The sequence below is a fragment of the Myxocyprinus asiaticus genome, chromosome 44 (assembly GCF_019703515.2).
Source record: "Myxocyprinus asiaticus isolate MX2 ecotype Aquarium Trade chromosome 44, UBuf_Myxa_2, whole genome shotgun sequence".
NCBI classification, from domain to species: domain Eukaryota; kingdom Metazoa; phylum Chordata; class Actinopteri; order Cypriniformes; family Catostomidae; genus Myxocyprinus; species Myxocyprinus asiaticus.
This window is the reverse complement of record NC_059387.1, coordinates 25,657,319-25,679,214: the sequence shown is the minus strand read 5'-3', so window position 1 is coordinate 25,679,214 and position 21,896 is coordinate 25,657,319. Positions and strand designations below refer to the sequence as shown.

At 39.9% G+C, this 21,896-nt stretch overlaps 1 protein-coding gene across 1 annotated transcript in view; it reads right to left on the bottom strand.

Moving 5' to 3' along the window:
• LOC127434509 (pinopsin-like) overlaps nt 1-21,896 on the bottom strand; it is a 47,535-nt gene that overhangs the window by 4,137 nt on the left and 21,502 nt on the right. Inside the window, exon 3 of the mRNA XM_051687341.1 lies at nt 9,641-9,874. Within this exon, the coding sequence (XP_051543301.1) occupies nt 9,641-9,874 (234 nt within the window). The remainder of the gene's footprint in view (nt 1-9,640; nt 9,875-21,896) is intronic.

Here is a 21,896-nt window from a genome sequence, read left to right as displayed (position 1 = left end):
TTATGAGGGCATTTATTTTTTTTAATTTTTTTTTAAAACTTATTTTTCATTAAAAATCAGTAACCGCTTCATATTACTGTAGTTAACAACACTTGCCTCTGAGACACAACCAGCTATTAGAAATGGGGGCAACATGTCTACCCCACTTTTAGAAATGTAAGAAGCAATCCACTTTATTGACTACATTTCAGCAAATGAGTTAGGACTACTAGGCCTATTGAATTTTAATTACATGACACCATACAGGATACATTTGATAACGTTTCACTTTTCAGATTGAGCCTGAATCCCTTTCTAAACCCATAACTAGAATAAAATATTATGAAACATCAATATCAAGTATTAGATAACAAACTTTAGGTAACAAAACTAAATGAAAGAGTAATTCATTTTAAATATCTGGGGTATTTTTGTCACTTTCAGTGGCGTTTCTCCCCAAGCCCTGGTTAATTTCTGACTCTGGTATCTACTGATAGGGATGGCCTTGTAGTGGCAGTAATTAATCTGTATAGTTCTGAAAATTGGTCACATTGCTGTCAGCTGTCAACAGGTGTATAACTCTCTGAGCTATGTGGGTGTTTTTTGGGGGCACCAGGCAGGTGAAGAATGTGATGCTTGTAAGGTGGAAGGAATGAGTCTATAAATGGATTCTGATCCACAGACTCATTACAGGGGCCAGCAGGAGGTCCAGTGAACCCCGCAGAGGTGACAAAGGTGGGCACAGGAAGATGCTGATCATCTGGACATGTTGTAGAACAGGAGCATGGTGAACTATTACTATTTCAGGCAATCAGATTTAGCGTGTGGCATTTTAGTTTTACATGGCCATTAACACAACAAATTATCAGGACAAGATGACATTATACTTTTTCAATAGGGATGTGATTTTTCTTTTGTGGTTAAGGTCGTGGGCCAAAGATAAAAAGCCTATTTCAAAACTTTGTTGGTTTATTAGTATCTGCAGAACTTTGACGCACAAATAATTATATCATACAGTGCATCTGGAAAGTATTCACAGTGCTTCACTTATTCCACATTTTGTTATGTTACAGCCTTATTCCAAAATGGATTAAATTCAGTATTTTCCTCAAAATTCTACAAACAATACCCCATAATGACAACGTGAAAGAAGTTTGTTTGAAATCTTTGCAAATGTATATAAAAAAAAAAAAAAATAAAAAAACAAAATTCGAAAAAAAAAACAAATAATCACATGTACATAAGTATTCACAGCCTTTGCTCAATACTTTGTTGAAGCACCTTTGGCACCAATTACAGCCTCAAGTCTTTTTGAGTATGATGCTTCAAGCTTGGCACACCTATTTTTGGGCAGTTTCTCCCATTCTTCTTTGCAGGACCTCTCAAGCTCCATCAGGTTGGATGGGGAGCATCGGTGCACAGTCATTTTCAGATCTCTCCAGAAATGTTCAATCGGGTTAAAGTCTGGGCTCTGGCTGGGCCACTCAAGGACATTCACAGAGTTGTCCCATAGCCACTCCTTTGTTGTCTTGGCTGTGTGCTTAGGGTCGTTATCCTGTTGGAAGATGAACCTTCACCCCAGTCTGAGGTCCAGAGCGCTCTGGAGCAGGTTTTCATCAAGGATGTCTCTGTACATGGCTGCATTCATCTTTCCCTTGATCCTGACTAGTCTCCCAGTTCCTGCCACTGCAAAACATCCCCACAGCATGATGCTGCCACCACCATACTTCACTGTAGGGATGGTATTGGCCAGGTGATGAGTGGTGCCTGGTTTCCTCCAGACATGACGCTTGCCATTCAGGCCAAAGAGTTCAGTCTTTGTTTCTCATGGTCGGAGAGTCCTTCAGGTGCCTTTTGGCAAACTTCAGGCAGGATGTCATGTGCCTTTTACTGAGGAATGGCTTCTGTCTGGCCACTCTACCATACAGGCCTGATTGGTGGAGTGTTGCAGAGATGATTGTTCTTCTGGAAGGTTCTCCTCTCTCCACAGAGAAATGCTAGAGCTCTGTCAGAGTGACCATCGGGTTCTTGGTCACCTCCCTGACTAAGGCCCTTCTCCCCAATTGCTCAGTTTGGCCGGGCGGCCAGCTCTAGGAAGAGTCCTGGTGGTTCCAAACTTCTTCCATTTACGGATGATGGAGGCTACTGTGCTCATTGGGACCTTCAATGCTGCAGACATTTTTCTGTACCCTTCCCCAGATCTGTGCCTCGATACAATCCTGTCTCGGAGGTCTACAGACAATTCCTTGGACTTCATGGCTTGGTTTGTGCTCTGACATGCACTGTTAACTGTGGGACCTTATATAGACAGGTGTGTGCCTTTCCAAATCATGTCCAATCAACTAAATTTACCACAGGTGGACTCAAATCAAGTTGTAGAAACATCTCAGGGATGATCAGTGGAAACAGGATGCACCTGAGCTCAATTTTGAGTGTCATGGCAAAGGCTGTGAATACTTACGTACATGTGATTTTTTTTCGTTTTTATTTTTAATAAATTTGCAAAGATTTCAAACAAACTTCTTTCACGTTGTCATTATGGGGTATTGTTTGTAGAATTTTGAGGAATATAATGAATTTAATCCATTTTGGAATAAGGCTGTAACATAACAAAATGTGGAAAAAGTGAATACTTTCTGGATGCACTGTATATACTGTAAAATCATATATAATTTTTTTTTACATCAAAACAAAAAAATATTGATCAAAAAACAGCTAGCCCCAAACTTTCTCCATTGGTTGGGCCAGTGTTGTTATGTTGGGCTGGGATGCTCCAACAATGTCTCATGAGAACTCATTATAATTCTTACAAGATGGCTAAATCGTAAGATATCGTACAACTTGGCTCGTATACAAAAAGGTACAATTTATTCTCAAACAGACAAACAATCATCAAACAGAATTATAAATCGATACAATACATTTTAGCAAGCCTCCTATTCAACATTTTATTTTACGAAAGGAAATGTCTGTGAACAAATTTGGTTACTCATTCCATATTTATTTGTGCAATATAAATGACTAATGTACTGTATGTTAAAGGTGCATTCATTAGTTTTGAGCTAATTTAAGACGTTTTACACATAAACTAATGAGTTGTGTTTTTGTGAAGTTTGATCTGAATGGTGAACACTCACATGAGGTGAAGACTGTACTCATAATAGTTCTCTATAAAAAGTGTTTTATTCTACATGGTGTCAGTCACCCCCTTCAATGTGTTTCACCATGTTGAAATCACATGACCTGCGGTGTTTCACTAAACATCAAAGAAGAGAATCCTTGCGCTCATTGGCTGCCACCTGTATAGATATTCTTGGCTATGCTTATTTAGCACACAGTTTTGTTGTTTGGTGATGCGAAGAGCGAAAAGAACACAATGGAACACACATTTATCGTGCTATAGCAGCGGAGGCAACGGGAGATCCAGTAGCTGTACTGCCGAAGCAAAAAAGGTCTGAAGCAAGAAGACAGAAAGACTGGCAAAGAAAAAAAACTAGAGTAAACATAGTAAATGGTAAGGCATCTACGTCTTCATTCATTTAGTGCAAAGTAGCTTGGCACAGCGATTGTTGTGGATTTTGTGTAAACCATAACTTTGTTTGCTTGGAAACAGTATTCATGGACATGCTAAATTTGATCATCAAATACAATTCTAATCTTTCCTTAACCATGACATTCTGTATCGCTAGATAATGAGGTTCATTTTACACTAAGCAGTTCTCTAATAATGGTAATAACTCTCTTTAGAAATAATGTGAAACGTAGACAGTCTCCAAAGATTATTGATATGAGGGACAATAATAATCTGTCCTTAACAGTAGAAGCATGTTCAATTGATTTCTGACATTTGTTTTTAGGCAAAGCAGTTATATTATAGTAGTAATAAATAACTTTAGAAATTACCTCAAATTATATTCTAGAGCTGGCAAGTTCAGCAGAGTCTATCATGCTGATCCACGTCAATAGATGGCAGTACAGCGTCTAACACCACTGTCACATCAGTACTTAAAATACACAAAGAAGAGCAATGCTAATGCTAGCTGGAGAACTACTGAATGCCCCTTTAATAACCTGTAACATGCTTCCCTCATCTCGTTCCAAACCCTGATTTTATTTCCCTTCTGTGGTACGTTAAATTTTAATTTTCTTAAAAATGTTCCAATTAAAATCACGTTCAGGTTTGGGGTTTGGGTTAGGTGTTAAAAACAAAACAAAAACAACGCTCATTCAAAACCCAGATGTGGCTCTTTCCTCATTGATACGCAATAGTGATTTCCCTATTAAAATCATGGTTAGCTTTAAGTTTGGGTGAATGGTTATACTTCAGAAAAATCATAATTACATAATTTGTAGGTTCATTTATTTTTATTTTCTGGTTTAAAAGGTGTAATTTTTTGTACAATTTCGCCATCACATACTATAATTAAGACTTCTTGTGAGATAAGGTGTGGACCTACGAATGAATGTCTTACTTATAGTTGTCTTTGCATATTAAGTTGGTAAAAGAGAAAGTATTTTACAAAGTTTCGAATGGTCTAGCTCCACAGTGCTTAAGTGACATTCTGACATGCTATATTCCATCACATTCATTACGATCACAAAATTCTGTCCTGTTAATATATTTTCTAGAATATCAAAATCCACAAAAGGATGTATATCCTTTACCTATTTGGCTCCTAAACTCACTCACTCACTTTAGCCAGGCATACACCTAATTTATACATCAACTCACATTTAGGCTGCTTTAGTAAGGTACACTGGAACCAGAAACATTTCTCAGAAACATTTCTCATATTATATAACTCTGCAAAAAATGTAATGGCACCAACGCTAATATTATTCTATTTATTTCTCTGTCTCAACCCTGGGATTCCTATCCCAAGGTTACCAGAGCCGGCCAGCTCCAGCTCTGTTCCTTCTTGGTGTCGGACTCCACTGCTACGTGTCGCTGAGTGATGACGACAAACAACAGCCGGTGCTAGCCAGACATCACTTCAGTCTTTTGACTTCAGAAGATGAACTGTTGCCAACTCCAACTGTAAGTCATTGGATACTTCATATGCCACTGCCTGAACCTTGGATTTAGGATAGACCTCACCGAAACTCACCGAAACTCACCGAAATGACCTGCCTGTTGAACTGCGATCCACCTCATTGATCTCTGCCTGCATCACCTTTGTCTATTAATGGACTACACTCTTGAAATGGAATACATAGACTATCATTTAATTACCAACAAAAGTCTTCATCAGCCAGTTTACAAATAACAATGCATCTATGTGAACTTCTGCAGTTAATCCAGGATGGGCTTCGAAGACATTAGTCATTAATCTGACAGTTCATACAAAATCTTTGTTTAAATGCTTAACACTTACTTAGTTTACTAATTTTAAAACCATGACTTGCACTGCACACAAATAACTAGTATTGGCATTATATTCGTGTTGCTGAGCCAGAGGGGAACTGGCCCCCACTGTGAGCCTGATTTCTCCCAAGGTTATTTTTCTCCATTAACCAGCATCTTATGGAGTTTTGTGTTCCTTGCCACAGTCGCCTTCGGCTTGCTCACTGGGGTTCTAAAGACAATTATTATTTAATAATTTATTTTTATACACAGTTTACAATCATACTTAATCAAACTACACAATGATGACTCTAAGACATTACAGATATTACAGTTTCATTTTTTGTTAAAGCATGATTTTCTGTAAAGCTGCTTTGAAACAATGTATGTTGTGGATGCTATACAAATAAAAATTATGACTTGACTTTTAAAGTCGAAAAAGCGAAAGCAGATTTAGGTAATCTTTTTCACCCCTGGCAGATGATGCATACTCATACTCATGCTGGATAAGTGAAAGTTCTGTTGGCTGGGTCAGGTGAGTAAAGCCCAGATCAGAGAGGAGTACTGGGGAGCAGACTTTTGAGCAGATGCTACTCTGGAACAGAAATTATTAGTTTTCTGTGGGGTGCTGAGAAGCTTTGGAGAGAAGGACAGAACTTACTTGGCAATTACAGTACACCTGTTCACAGGTGGTCCGGAATAACTGATCCCACTGCTTGGATGAGCTGCCTTGCCTCTCCGGAAATGGACTTTTGAAGCGGGCACTATTACACACCTTAATTCGATTGTAACATATTTTGCATTGTGTGTATTAGGAGTCACTTTTTAACACTGCAAAAAACATTTTCCTTATCAGTATTTTTTGTCATGTTCTGCTGTGAAATATCTAAAGATCCTTAAAACAAGATAAATATACTTCAGAAGCAAAATTGTGTATATATATTAAAGGGATAGTCCAAAATGAAAATTCTGTCATCATTTACTCACCCAAATTTTTTTCCAAACCCTTATGACTTTTCTTTCCTCCGTGGAACACAAAAGGAGATGTTGGACAGAATGAGAGTCTCAGTCACCATTCACTTTCATTGTTCAGAAAAAAGATTAAAAGAAAGTGAATGGTGACTGAGGCTTATGCCAAATATCCCCTTTTGTATTCCTCAGAAGAAAAACAGTCATAAACGTTTGGAATAACATGTGAGCTAATAAAGACAGAATTTTCATTTTTGGGTGCATTATCTCTTTAAGACTTGCTTTCGGAGAATACATATTGAATCAAGTTGATTTTTCTAACCCCATTGGATTTTTTACAATTGTTTTATTTATAAACCTCACTAAATGTTGTTTCATGTATGCTTAAAACAAGAAAGTAGCAAATTGCAAATAGAAGAGAAAAATAAACTTATTTATAGATATATTCACTGAAAACACATAGTCCCTCCGTTGTAGTAAATTTATCCTGTTTAAAGGATTTTTTTTTACATTTAAACTGGAAAACGAGACAAAAATACTGATCAGAAAATAGATTTTCATGTGCTGGTGGCCCTTAAAAGCAATAAATAAACAACGGAGGTTAATCTCAGGTGGAGACCTATTAAATGTCAAGTCGGCTTTACATACTCTATGTGTGAACTATTGCTCTTTTAGTAAGGGAGAAAATACTAATGTGACAGAATATTCCTTGAGTCCCAGGAAAGAGAGGGTGGAAGCAGTAAATGTAATTACCACAAACCATGACAGCTCCGGAACTTGTGCGTTACAAGAGTACTGTTATTTACTCACAGGCTCAGGGATTTTGCCTCTCTCTCTTACTCCAAAAGGGACTGAACTCACTTGTTTTTTCTGTACTCTTCAGTGCTCCGCTGTCTTTCCATCTCCACCAGTCATATCGACACATGCCAGGTAGATAGTTGAATCTGTACAGCACTTTAAGTCTTCAACTCGCCTCAACTCACAGTTTCCATGGTTATGGGCTGGGAGGAATTGAAGACTGAAAATGACATACAGGTGACTTGGTGTCTCCTCCGATGGGCAAAACCAGATTTCCAGAGTCTTTATATCCGGTCTTATCACAAACAATAGTTTGGAGCAGATGTTCTCCAAAAGCTTAAACCCATAAAGATGAGAGGTGTACAGATATTACAAACACATTACTAAGCCTGTTCACAAACATTCAGAAATATAATAAAAAATGTGTAGCTGGTATATCAGTTTGATCACAAAGTGCTAAGCCATCTTTGAAGGAAAACTTTCTTTGGAAACTTTCTATTAAACTTTCTACTATTTCCTTTGAGCACACTTTGATTAAATTCTGAGACTTCAACCTCACAAAATTTGTTTATATTCACTCTGTTGGTATGTGCTTTCTTCTGAAAACTTGAACATAATTGTATGTAGAAATATTTTCATCTGGAGGGATTACTGTTTGATTATTTTCGGCCAGCCATGAACCAGAATGAATGATGGCAAACAAACCAGCCATCAAAGAAGGGACAAAAAAAAATCTGGGTTTGAAAAGCCTGGATTTTAAGGGGAACACATAAGAGTGAGAGCGCAATACAGAGATAGAAAAGTTATCAACAGAGAGAAACAAAAATAAATAAATAAATAAATAAATGTCAATAAATTTGAATCCTAGTTTGCTTCCTATCCCTAAGAACTTAACCTAAATTCTAACCCTAAATCTAATAGTGGTACTGAAATGATACTTTACAAAAAATTTTATATTTCAATTCCTAACTCTGGAAACTTTATTAATGCATCTATAGTGGCTTAATTGGTGGAACTAAATGGCCATGAGAGAATTAAATGGCCATGAGAACTAAATAGGTAACTAACTAAAATACTATAGGGCACAAAACTCTTTATAGTTCATAACACTGTTCCTATATGTCATATTCAAAAGATACTGGCTAACACCAGAGGAAAAATGACTTTTACTAATTAGTTTGTGTGATCTGTGCTGTTAAATACATTCTAAAATAAGGTGCTGAAAATGTGCTTTTTGGGAAAGGTGCACCCCCAAATGAAAATCTTATTAAAAATGAGAGAACTCAAGGGAACCTGCTGTGCGTGTGCTCTTTTAAAGTAAAACTTGATATTATCCTGACTCTTAGTTAAATACTAAATATAGAAATGAAATGCATGGGCTCATTACAAGAATACAGGCACCATTAAAGTGTATGGACACTTAAGCCACGCTTATGTGAATTTCTGTGCATTTAATAACAAAACATAAACCCAAGAGGCATCTGCAAACAAATGATGCTAGACCTTTTCTCAGAACTAACATCAATTTTCTTAGCCATTTTTGCAAGTATGTCTAAGCAAATGGTCCCATTTTTTAGTGTTAAAAAATTTATCTTTGTCTAAAAAGTGCATTCTTTCGTTAACAAAATGCCACTTGTTTTGACATTTTGTTATCTAATGCAATGATGTTCATACATTTTTAAAGGAATGTTAAGGGTTCAATATAAGTTAAGATCAATTTACAGCATTTGATGCATTATGTTGATAACCATCAAAATTATTTAGACCTGTCCCTCGTTTATTAAAAAAAGTTGCGGTTACTAGTTCTTATATGGAAAGTGAATGGGGCCAGTTCATAAAAATTGAACTACACACTTTCAAAAGTTTCAAAAGTATGTTAGCATCACGTGGCAATACTTTTCAAACAGCATATAGTTTAACGTTTATGGACTGGCCACATTAACTTCCACTGTACGATCCTTAATGTAACCACAATTTTATTTTATTTTTCTTAATAAAAAAGTGATGTCTATATATATATAAAATTTTTATATATATATATATATATATACAATATATATATATATATATACACAATTAAATATATATATACAATTTTATTTTATTTTTCTTAATAAACAAGTGATGAGTCAATATTGACTCATCACTTATTTATTAAGAAAAATAAAATAAAATTGTGGTTACATTAAGGTTCGTACAATGGAAGTTAATGTGGCCAGTCCATAAACGTTAAACTATACGCTGTTTTTTTTTTTTTTTTTTTTGTGGTAATCAACACTATGCCACAAAAGCTGCTGATTTAGCCTAATTTGTATTGAACCCAGAATATTACTTTAAGTTTGGTGTACAGTCAGTTTTTAAAAACCCTTTGGGTGCTCTATTATTATATCTGTTTGCATACATTGTAAATTTCATACAAGAAAAACTATAATTACCAAAGGTTATGTAATGTTCATATCTAAAATGTCACTGATGATAAAATAAGCATAGACATCTTTGCAAATTGTGTGATCAGCTGTTTAAACTGTTTCTGTTCCTGTTAGTACCCACCTGTTTGTTCATGAAGATGTAGATGATTGGGTTTATGACGGTGCTGGTCTTGGCTAGGAGAGAGGGAACAATGCTGGCCGCTGGAGTCACCAGGCCGGGCTGCCCAAACGTGGCAAGTAGTGCCATAATCCCATAGGGCAGCCAGCACAGCAGGTAGCACACCACCATGGTGACCACCATGAAGAGAACTCTCTGCTCCCGTTTACGACTCACAACCGTACTGATTCTGCTCACCTTTGTCATTGTGATGGTGGAGAGAGGTAAAGAAAAACAAGATGTGAATAACTGACATTATACTGGGCAGCTGCTTCATTCCTACGGTAAGAACAGCTGAAACCAGCCCTAGGTGGTTTGCTGGTCTTAGGTGGTTTAAGATAATCTAGTTGGTCTCCAGGCTTGGCCAAACTGGTTTTCAGCGGGTATTGCTTTTCTCCGAGCCAATGCTGGTGTTAAGCTGGTCTAGCCAGTCATCCAGCTGGTCTGGAAAACCTCTAAAACCAGCCAAACAGATGCCTAACTAATTTGACAAGTTGACAAGTGCCCAAAACCCCTCTAAAACCAGCAATACAGACCATCCAAACTAACTTGACAAGTTGACAAGTGCCCCAAACCTCTCGAAAACACGCAAAACAGACCAACCTAACTAATTTGACAAGTTGGCAAGTGCCCAAAAACCCCTCTAAAACCAGCAAAATAGACCATCTTATTTAGTTTGACAAGTTTATAAGTGACCAAAAACCCTAGAAAACCAGACCAGCTTATTTAGTTTGACAAGTTGAGAAGTGCTAAAAACTCCTCTTAAACCAGAAAACAGACCAGCCTAACAAATTTGGCAAGCTGACAAGTGCTCAAAACTCCTCGAAAACCAGCAAAACAGACCAGCCTAACTAGTTTGACAAGTTGATAAGTGCCCAAGATGCTTTGAAAACCAGCAAAACAGACCAGCCTAACAGCTTGCCAAGTTGACAAGTGCCCAAACCCCTCTAAAACCAGAAAACAGACTAGTCTAACCAACTTGTCACATTGACAAGTGCTAAAACCCCTCGAAAACCAGCACAACAGACCAGCCTAACTAGTTTGACAAGTTGATAAGTACTAAAAACTCTCAAAAACCAGCAAAACAGACCAGCCTAACTAGTTTGACAAGTTGATAAGTGCTAAATCCTCCTCGAAAACCAGCAAAACAGACTAGCCTAACTAGTTTGACAAGTTGATAAGTGCTAAAAACCCAGTGAAAACCAGCAAAACAGACTAGCCTAACTTGTTTGACAAGTTGATAAGTGCTAAAAACCCAGTGAAAACCAGCAAAACAAACCAGCCTAACTAGTTTGACAAGTTGATAAGTGCCCAAGACGCTTTGAAAACCAGCAAAACAGACCAGCCTAACAGCTTGCCAAGTTGACAAGTGCCCAAACCCCTCTAAAACCAGCAAAACAGACTAGTCTAACCACCTCGTCACATTGACAAGTGCTAAAACCCCTCGAAAACCAGCACAACAGACCAGTCTAACTAGTTTGACAAGTTAATAAGTGCTAAAAACCCCTAGAAAACCAGCAAAACAGACCAGCCTAACTAGTTTGACAAGTTGATAAGTGCTAAATCCTCCTCAAACCAGCAAAACAGACTAGCCTAACTAGTTTGACAAGTTGATAAGTGCTAAAACCCCCTCGAAAACCAGCAAAACAGACTAGCCTAACTAGTTTGACAAGTTGATAAGTGTTAAAACCTCTTGAAAACCAGCAAAACAGACCAGCCAAACTTGAAAAGTTGAGAAGTGCCCAAAACCCCCTTTAAAAACAACAAACAGACCAGTCTAACCAGCTCGTCAAGTTGACAAGTGCCCAAAACCCCTCGAAAATCAGCAAAAAAGACCAGCCTGACTAGCTTGTCCAGGCTGGGAGAGCAGCTGACTGCCTCAGACAGATTTAAGCTGTTTTTGTTTGCAGGAATGGTTTCCTAATAAAAATGATAGTACTTTATGTGCAGTCTAGGCTAGATGCCTCAATGACTGTTTAGAATTATGCTTGTGGCCAGCTTGGCAGAAACTGATACAACCACAAATCAAATTACTCTTGTCTCTAATCGTCCCTTTAAAAAAGCAACAATGGGCAAATAAAAGGCCTGTTACACATTTTAGAACTGCATGCAGAGCACAGTAGACCATTTTTTTCAGTGTTGTAGCACTTTGTTTAACAACTGCTAAGTGCTCTTTTGGCAGGCAAAAGCTGAGAGATGATACTTTAGTTGAACTTTAGTCCCTTAAAGGGACAGTTCACCCAAAAATGAAAAATTCTGCCATCATTTACATACCCTCATGTCGTTTCAAACCCGTATGACTTTCTTCTGTGGAACAGAAAAGGTGATATTAGGCAAAATGTTAACCTCAGTTACCATTTACTATTTTTATTCCACCTAACATCTCCTTTTGTGTTCCATGTAAGAAAGAAAGTCATATGGGTTTAAAACAACATGGGGCTGAGTAAATTGTGACAAAAGTTTCATTTTTGGGTGAACTGTCTCTTTAAATCTGGTGCAGTGGCGGACTAGAGCTCTGGCGAACTCTCTCAGACTGCATCATGGATGTGGAATGAACTCACTGAAGGCTGCTTAACAGTGGTTACCATCCCTAAGTCCCCATAAGTGGCAAAGACAAGTCCGGGCTGCACATGGACTGAGAACAAAGGGCAGCTGTGTTGGAAGGTGAAAGAGCTGAGAATAGCTTAGGTGAATCTGAAAACAGTACATTTTATTCCTCTCACACTTCCTCAGCCTTGCAACTCCTGTATCAGCTTAAGTCTCTCTCTCTCTCTCTCTCTCTTTACAACCCAATATGTAAATAATGCAGATAACACAGTGAAGAGATTAGTTACTGCTCAACCAAACATTAAAATTGGATAGAAATTGGTTGTAACCAACCCTTATAGGGATAGTTCACCCAAAAAATGAGAATTCTGTCATTATTCACTTATATTCCTCAACTCATATTGTTCATAAACATACTCATATTGTTCCAAACCTGTATGGCCTTCTTTCTTTCGTGGGACACATATTAGGCCTAATGGGAAATATTAGGCAGAATGTTAGCCTCAGTCACCAAATAATTTCATAGCATCTTTTTTCCATATGAGTTCCATGTAAGTCAGGTAAGTCCAAGAAAGTCATACTGGTTTGAAACAACATGAGGGTGAATAAATGATGACAGAACCACTTTTGGGTGAACTATCTTTTATTACAATTGTCTCTCTGTAATTAAATAACACCTTTCACACTATAATGACATTTCGACAGAGAAATAAGCATTGTAGTTGTTAAATATTTGATTGGTTAACTCTAAAGCATACTTGCACAGTTTGTTCTAGATCATTAGATATGACCTTATGATGCCATGGAAGCCTGTCTGAAACCAGTTTTCCTAGGAGGTACCTTCATACAACAACACATCAGCCTTCAATTTCAGACACAGCTATGGACTGAACAAGTCTCTTAGTGATCAAGCATTGGGAGGCAGCCCTATTGGGAGTAAAACACATTTTCACTAATTTAGGCCACATTTCCTCAGAAATACCTCAACAATCAGAGTCATAGTTTGCATCATATCATATATTTTCAATTAGAATGTAAACACGTCTTGCTGATTGGCTTGTACTTCTGGAACGTAATTGCTGGAGCCCAGCACCCACAATCACATAATTGTACTTTTACTGAGAGCTAATTAAGAGCAATGGAGTGGAACATCTGTGGATGAGGCAGCCCTTTCTTCACAAGCAGTCCTTGGTGGTTTTCCAGTGCTGATATAACATGTTCACACGGACACCCTCATTTCTGCCTGTCACGTCTAGATGTGTTTTTGTTCACGTTTTGTGTTCATGTCTTTTATTTTAAAGTTTAGTTCCTGTTCCTGTTCAGGTCATGTGATTTCCTGTTTCCCTCCATGTTCATGTATCTTGTTTTCATTGGTTTATTGTCTTGTTACCTTGTTATCAGTTCTGACTTGTCACTGGTTATTATTGTCATGTTTCTCCCTTGTCCACGTATTTAAGCCCCATGTTTGCCATTGTCCATTGTCAGGTATTGTGATTGTAACTTTGTCAAGTCATTTCAAGTTCATGTTTTTGTATTTTGTTCACGTTGGGAGTTACGGTTTTTGGATTTCACGATTGATAATAAACTGCACTTGGGTTAATCACACATCATTGTCTTCATCGTCTGCCTATCATTGCCAGCATCATTACAGAATACCTGACTGACCAAAATGAACCCAGCAATCCAGCTTCTTCGTTTTCACCAGGGGAATCGATCCCTGGAAAATGATTTGGAGGACTTCTGCGCTCTGGCCTGCCGGGTGGACTTTAATGATGTCACCCTCAAGGACATTTTCCAGGTGGGATTGAATGAGCAAATCTCTTTCCTGATGCCTGGCTGTCGCAGTCCCCTAAATGTGGCTCAGTATATCGACCTTGCCCTGCAGATAAGTGGTTCTATGTTCACTGTGGGGGAGGCGGATGCCGAGCCGGAGTTCCATGTCGTGGCCGCCAAACCAGAGTCCCACGTCATGGCCGCCGAGCCAGAGTCCCACGTCATGGCCGCCGAGCCAGGGTCCCACGTCATGGCCGCCGAGCCAGGGTCCCACGTCATGGTCGCCGAGCCAGGGTCTCACGTCATGGTCACCGAGCCAGGGTCCCACGTCACTGTCGCAGAGCTTACGCTACCTTCTGCCTCAGATCCTGAGTCTGCTCCATGCCATGTCACAGCCACACCTCGGCCTGCTCCATGCCATGTCACAGCCACGCCAGGGTCAGTTCCATGCCATGTCGCAGCCACGCCTGAGTCTGCTCCATGCCATGTCACAGCCACGCCTGAGTCTGCTCCATGCCATGTCACAGCCACGCCTGAGTCTGCTCCATGCCATGTCACAGCCACACCTCAGCCTGCTCCATGCCATGTCACAGCCACGCCTCAGCCCGCTCCATGCCATGTCACAGCCACGCCACAGCCTGCTCCATGCCATGTCACAGCCACGCCTCAGCCTGCTCCATGCCATGTCACAGCCACGCCTCAGCCTGCTCCATGCCATGTCACAGCAACACCTCAGCCTGCTCCATGCCATGTCACAGCAGCGCCTCAGCCTGCTCCATGCCATGTCACAGCAGCAGCTCAGCCTGCTCCATGCATGTCCCAGCAATGCCTCAGCCTGCTCCATGCCATGTCCCAGCAACACCTCAGCCTGCTCCATGCCATGTCACAGCAACACCTCAGCCTGCTCCATGCTATGTCACAGCAGCGCCTCAGCCTGCTCCATGCCATGTCACAGCAGCGCCTCAGCCTGCTCCATACATGTCACAGCAACGCCTGAGCCTCTCACAATAACGCCTCAGTCTGCTTCACGCCATGTCACAGCCGAACCTCAGTCTACTCCATGCCATGTCACAGCCAAGCTTCAGACTGCTCCAAGCTATGTCTCAGCCAAGCCCCAGACTGCTCCATGCCATGTCACAGCCATGCCACAGCCTGCTCCATGCCATGTCACAGCCACGCCTCAGCCTGCTCCATGCCATGTCACAGCCACGCCTCAGCCTGCTCCATGCCATGTCACAGCAACACTTCAGCCTGCTCCATGCCATGTCACAGCAGCACCTCAGCCTGCTCCATGCCATGTCACAGCAGCACCTCAGCCTGCTCCATGCCATGTCACAGCAGCTCCTCAGCCTGCTCCATGCCATGTCACAGCAACGCCTCAGCCTGCTCCATGCCATGTCCCAGCAACACCTCAGCCTGCTCCATGCCATGTTCCAGCAATGCCTCAGCCTGCTCCATGCCATGTCACAGCAACACCTCAGCCTGCTCCATGCCATGTCACAGCAGCACCTCAGCCTGCTCCATGCCATGTCACAGCAGCGCCTCAGCCTGCTCCATGCCATGTCACAGCAGCGCCTCAGCCTGCTCCATGCCATGGCACAGCAGCGCCTCAGCCTGCTCCATACCATGTCACAGCAATGCCTGAGCCTCTCACAATAACGCCTCAGTTTGCTTCACGCCATGTCACAGCCGAACCTCAGTCTGCTCCATGCCATGTCACAGCCAAGCTTCAGACTGCTCCATGCTATGTCTCTGCCAAGCCCCAGACTGCTCCATGCCATGTCACAAGCAAGCATTTGCTCCATGGTCCAGTCCCACCTCTGTTCCACTGTCCAGGCCCGCCTCTGCTCCACGGTCCAGGCCCACCTCTGCTCCACGAGCCAGCGCTCACGCCTGCCACGGCCAATGAGTCAGCATCCACGCCTACCATGGCCAAGTCAGGATACTGCTGTACCTTGTTACCACGTCATGCCATGTAGCCACGTCAAGTCACCACGCCCAGCTCCCTCTTGAACACTGTCTTTTTGTTTTGGGGCATCGGGAGCCACCCCTAGAGGGGGGGGATATATCACATCTAGATGTGTTTTTGTTCATGTTTTGTGTTCATGTCTTTTATTTTAAAGTTTAGTTCCTGTTCCTGTTTAGGTCATGTGATTTCATGTTTCCCTCCATGTTCACTGTTTTCATTGGTTTATTGTCTTGTTACCTTGTTATCTGTTCTGTCTTGTCATTGGTTATCATTGTCATATTTCTCCCTTGTCCATGTATTTAAGCCTCATGTTTGCCATTGTCCATTGTCAGGTATTGTGATTGTAACTTTATTGGATTGCTCATGTCAAATCATGTCATGTCAAGTTCATGTTTTTGTATTTTGTTCATGTTGGAAATTATGGTTTTTGGATTTCACGATTGATAATAAACTGCACTTGGGTTCATCACACATCATCATCTTCATCATCTGCCTATCATTGCCAGCATCGTTACACCACTGTCCACTTTGAGAAATTTGTCCTTGACAAATTAATACTTAGCAGAATGTCAGTAGAATGATGAGTTGCTAATAGGCTCCCTGTGGAGTTGCACCACAGTTTTTTGTCCTTACTTAAGTTATGTTCATATCCAAAATGAGTCCAGCACCTGTGCACAGAAGGGCACCATGCAGGGGAGCAGAAAATCACAGGCTGCAAGGTGTAAAGGCCTATGGGGGTATAAAGTCCTAGCATAGATCATCACTGAGCTGCAATACCAATTAAGAGCGAGTTTGAGATGCAACAAAGAGGTGGGTGGATGGAAAAAAGCAGTTCATACCCTGCAGGACGTCCACAACTCCAAGCAAGAAAGACATATGGGTTTTAGTTTCATGAACTATTCCTATAAAGGCAGGATGCCAAGCTGAGTAGACTCAAGATAGAAAATCTAAAATGAAGCACAAACGGATACAGTGAGTTTGACATGCTTTTTGTGAATCTGTGTAGGTGTTCATCTGCGCTACCTAATCCTCAGTTGAATTTCAATATTTACAGCACAACTCGTGATGAAACATTATTGTTGGGGAATAGCAATTAAAAGCACTGATTTAAAAGTGCAGGGATGCTAAATGGATTACACAAATAAACCGTGAAATGGGAAAATTAGTAGGACAGAAAGTAGGACAGAAAAATAAGCTTTGGGAAAATTACAACAATCATGTGCAATACACACACTACAAACACATTCAGTGTGATACTAAAAGCTCCATGAGCACTAAAAACATTATTACTATAAATAAATACTTTTTAGCATTTCCTCTCCAAGACAAAAGAATCACATGACAGTGGGATGAAAAGGTTATAGCAACCTGGTCTCAAAAAATCACATTACTATACCTACATTTTTATGTGGATTGCTATAGGAAAGGACTGGGGTACGAGTCCCGAAGGGCACATGTGGAGTCGACATGTGAGCCAAAAATGTTATTGAAGCTCCAAAAAATGAAGTGGTTCCTTCTGCAATTGTGTTTTTCATATCCCATTTAATTATTATTACACTCAGTTAAGTTTAGGTTTAAATTTAAGGGTAGGGAGGTAGATCTTGTTGATTTAAAACTCGATAGAGCATTAACCTTAAAAATCTCATCAGTTTGGGAGAAAATTCGACTCACTTTTAGCACCACACAGTTCACCCAAAAATGAAAATTCATCATTTACGCATCCTCATGCCATTCCAGATGTGTATGACTTTCTTTCTTCTGCTGAACACAAATGAAGATTTTTAGAAAAATATCTCAGCTCTGTTGGTCCATTCAGTGCAATTAATGGTGGCCAGAATTTGGAAGCTCAAAACAAAGCACATAAATGCAGCATAAAAGTAATCCATTCGACTCCAGATGTAACGTAGCTGCTGGCACTGGCAATGATAAAGATGAAGACAAATTCCAACCCAAGTGCAATTTATTAAACAAAAGTGAAATCCAATAAAACTCTAATTATAAACTTGAAACATTGACATGAACTTGACATGAACTTGACATGAACTTGACATGAACTTGACATGAACTTGACATGAACTTGACATGAACTGCATACTAAACATATACAATACTAGACCAAGGACAATGGAAAACATGAGGGTTTAAATACATGGACATGGGAGAACAAACCAATGAACAAACAGAACTCTAAACAAGATAATTAAACAATAAACCAATGAAAACAAGACACATGAACATGGAGGAAAAACAGGAATCACATGACTTGAACCAGGAACTAGAATTTTCAAAATAAAAGACATGAAATACAAAAATCAACAAGAATACACATGACACCAGTGGTTAAATCCATGACTTCAGAAGCAATATGATAGGTATGGGTGAGAAACAGATCAATATTTAAGTCCTTTTAACTACAGTATAAATGTCCACTTTCACATTCTTCTTTTGTTTTTGGCAATTTGAATTCTTTATGCATTTCACCACCTAGTGGGCAGAGAGGGGAATTAATAGTAAAAAAGGACTTAAATATTGATCTGTTTCTCACCCACACCTATCATATCGCTTTTAGTAAATGATGAGAGAATTTTAATTTTTGGGTCAACTGTTCCTTTAAATGTGTCTATCTGTTAAAGGTTATTTCTATCAACTTTTGGGAGTACACTAGCATATAAATATCCCATAACCAATTATAGACATGAACTAAAAGCCACAAAACTCAAATTTAATGGGTTCTTTAAAAACTATATCTTGGCACCAAAATCTGTTGACATCCCTAGAACTTTCAATCTTCTAAAATGTCAAAAACAAACATTGGCCACTCTGCAACCATCCACAAACTTGCATCATTACAGAAGGTGAATACATGTAAATGGAGGGAGTTACACAAATATTCGAACATGCAGTACCTGATGTTGTGGTAACAGGGTGATAATGAGACTCTCCCCTCAGGGTGCGAGGGAGCCCTGCAGTCAGAAGAAGGCAAACATAACATGAAGATGCTAATGTGTATGGCAGCTCATGTGGCTGTCAGGGACTGTTTGGTCAGAGATCAGGCCAGAGGAACCTACAGGGAACTTCTCAGGTTATATGTACAATCTGTCACCAGTTTTGAATGGGTTGTGGCCATGTGATCTTAGTTGAGACCTCCCCCCCAAAAAATGGCTTTGTTTCTGAAGACCACACTGTGTTCTCTGATTTTGGTAAAAAATAGTCATCTGTAGGGCTTTACTGGTTGTTTAGATCAGTGTTACTACCAGAAATAATTAATAATTATTAATTCATATGGGGCTCCAGTAAATGTAATGCGCCACATTTAGGAGCGGGTTTGGTTATTAGCAATAATTAATAATTATCAAAGACAATTATTAATTATTAAAATCAATAGAACATTGATGAGAATCAATGTTAGCTTTTTCTAATCCTTTAAATCAACAATTATCAAAGATAATCGTTAATTGTTAACATCGATGAAACATTAATTAAAATTAACACTAGCTTATTGATCATTCAAATTCAACAATCATCAAAGATAATTATCAATTATCAAAAATCAATAGAATATTAATAAGGATTAACATTGATGGGGCACCACCCTGGAATCAGGGACTAATAACCAGATAGTATTACAGTCTCAATATTAGATTGTTTTCTTAGAAAAATCGACATCTGAAGAATATCGATTTTAGGGAAAAAACAATGAATGAAGGCTTGAATCCGAGCACTGACATCCCGTCAGCATGACACAGGCGTATGCAAAACAAACCAAAACACTTCTCTTTGTAATATAAACAAAGTTTATTTATGCAGTAATATCAATTAATAATTAATACAATGCAGTCAATAAACTTCCGATTACAACTACAAACTAAACAGTGATATGATTAGATAATGGAAATCAAAATAATCCTATAACACATGAGGGTGTGTGTATGTGTGAGAACGAGTGTGTGTGTGTGTGTGTGTGTGTATGTGTGTAAGGAGGGGCGCGCACAAAATGGCGGACATGACTCTCGTGGAGAGTATGTCACGTCAGACTTCCGGCCAGGGAATATGGCCGTGAATGTGGGCGGAGAGAAACCAGTCAATGGTGTCTACCAGTTACCGCGTGTATCCACTTGTACGATATCTTAGGGACAAAGCTGAGCTTTAGCACGAAGCTAACTACGAGCCAAAAATGTGTGCCAGAATGTTTGTGAGGGGTCGCGTGTGTGTGTGTGTGTGGTTAGTACGAGAGAGAGAAAATTAAGTGACGGCCCCAAAGCCGATTTCGTGATCATGGGAGAGAAAGCAGCTGTTAGTTTATCACTCAGAGGCGCGATGGGCGGCTTGTAAACAGTCCCACGTTCTTTGATTCTTTAATGGATAAACTCAGTTTGCCAGTCTCACCCGTGATGGCGGAAATGCACAACAGCCCACTGTGGGTGGACCACAATACAGCAAATCAAATTCGTGATAATTAATACCCCGAGTATTAATAATGAGTAGACATGGCGGTCCGTAAACTGTACAAGCAAAAACCTTGAAACACAAGAATAACACAGAATAATATTCTAACTCTGCCCAGACGTAAACCTCTTACTTGAATCGCATGAGGATGCAGAATGTGTGTTCATCCGTCTTTTAACTCAGACTCGGTTCCTCGAGGCTCGGGTGATGACAGGAGGCCGTTTCCTCGCTCTGTCGGCGGGTGTACGGCTGCTGATTCTCGGCGGGCTGGCGGAGAAATCAGAAATGTCGACTTGATTGAAAATGGAAGAGGAATCTTTTAATCTCTTCACTCCTGCAGGCAAATGGATGAAGATGCGGATTGCTCGGCGGTCTCCTTCGGATCAGTTAGAGTGTTCGGTTGAATACAGAGTAATCTCAACTCATCCAGCGAGATGGAGATTGTATGGCCACAGTTTCAAGTCGGACGTTACTTCCTTGTGCCACGAAGCTGCACCTGAGAGCAGCGATGAGCTGCGTCTACACACCGAAAGCAAAGTTGCTGGAAGCAAATCCTGGAAGCATTTCAGAGGTATTTCTACTCCTGATGATGTCATGGTTGAGGTGCGGTCTGTTGTGTGCCTCATCCAATAGGAGTTGAGAGTTCGATCCTTTAGTGAGCAAGGCTTCATGGGATTTGTAGTCTGTTTTGGACTCTGTTTGATTTTTTTGGTGTGATTTTTATCAGTAAGATTTACGACTTGGTATGTGGGGGGCTGAGTTAGGTTTTACGACTGTGTTAGGCCTGCCTTTGTCTTCTATCTGAATACATGAGGCCCAACACGTCCTTATAAAAATGCCTGTGAGCAGTCCGAAGTACATGAGTAAACCTGTCAATTCACCAGTGAACCTGACATTCTGCTGATCAGGTGCTGTGTAAATTATTTCTTTTAAAGTACTTGATACATTTCTATCTATCATCAACAAATACCCATCTTAGAAGATTGTTGAAGCTTTACTAGAAGAAAATGACAGAGAAAGATATACTATAAATCACTGGTTCCCAGACTTTGGCATCCCCATCTCATTTGTTCAAGCACCCCCATCTTATACAGTATCTCACCTAAACATGGGAATATCTGGAGGCATAGTCATCTTTAATAACCAAATGCATATGAAAATTTTCACTTTGTTTTACAGAAAATAATTAACCACATTTTAATTATGAATAGAAATGGCTATTTTAGAGAGATGGGTAGGCCTGAATGATGTTATAAGATTCACACCAAGCAGGAGGTCAGTTTTACTTTCAGATCGTTTGCATTAAATCATAAATTTGTGACTCGACATGTACAGTAGGGGAGAGCAGGGCACAAACTAACATGGGCTAACACATGGTTTATGTTTCGAAACACACTGGTAAGATGAAACTTCATTTGTTTAATTGTTGCCATATCAACAGTGTGTAGAGAAAAAAACTGTGGCAAAGGGGTCTGGGTAGATCAG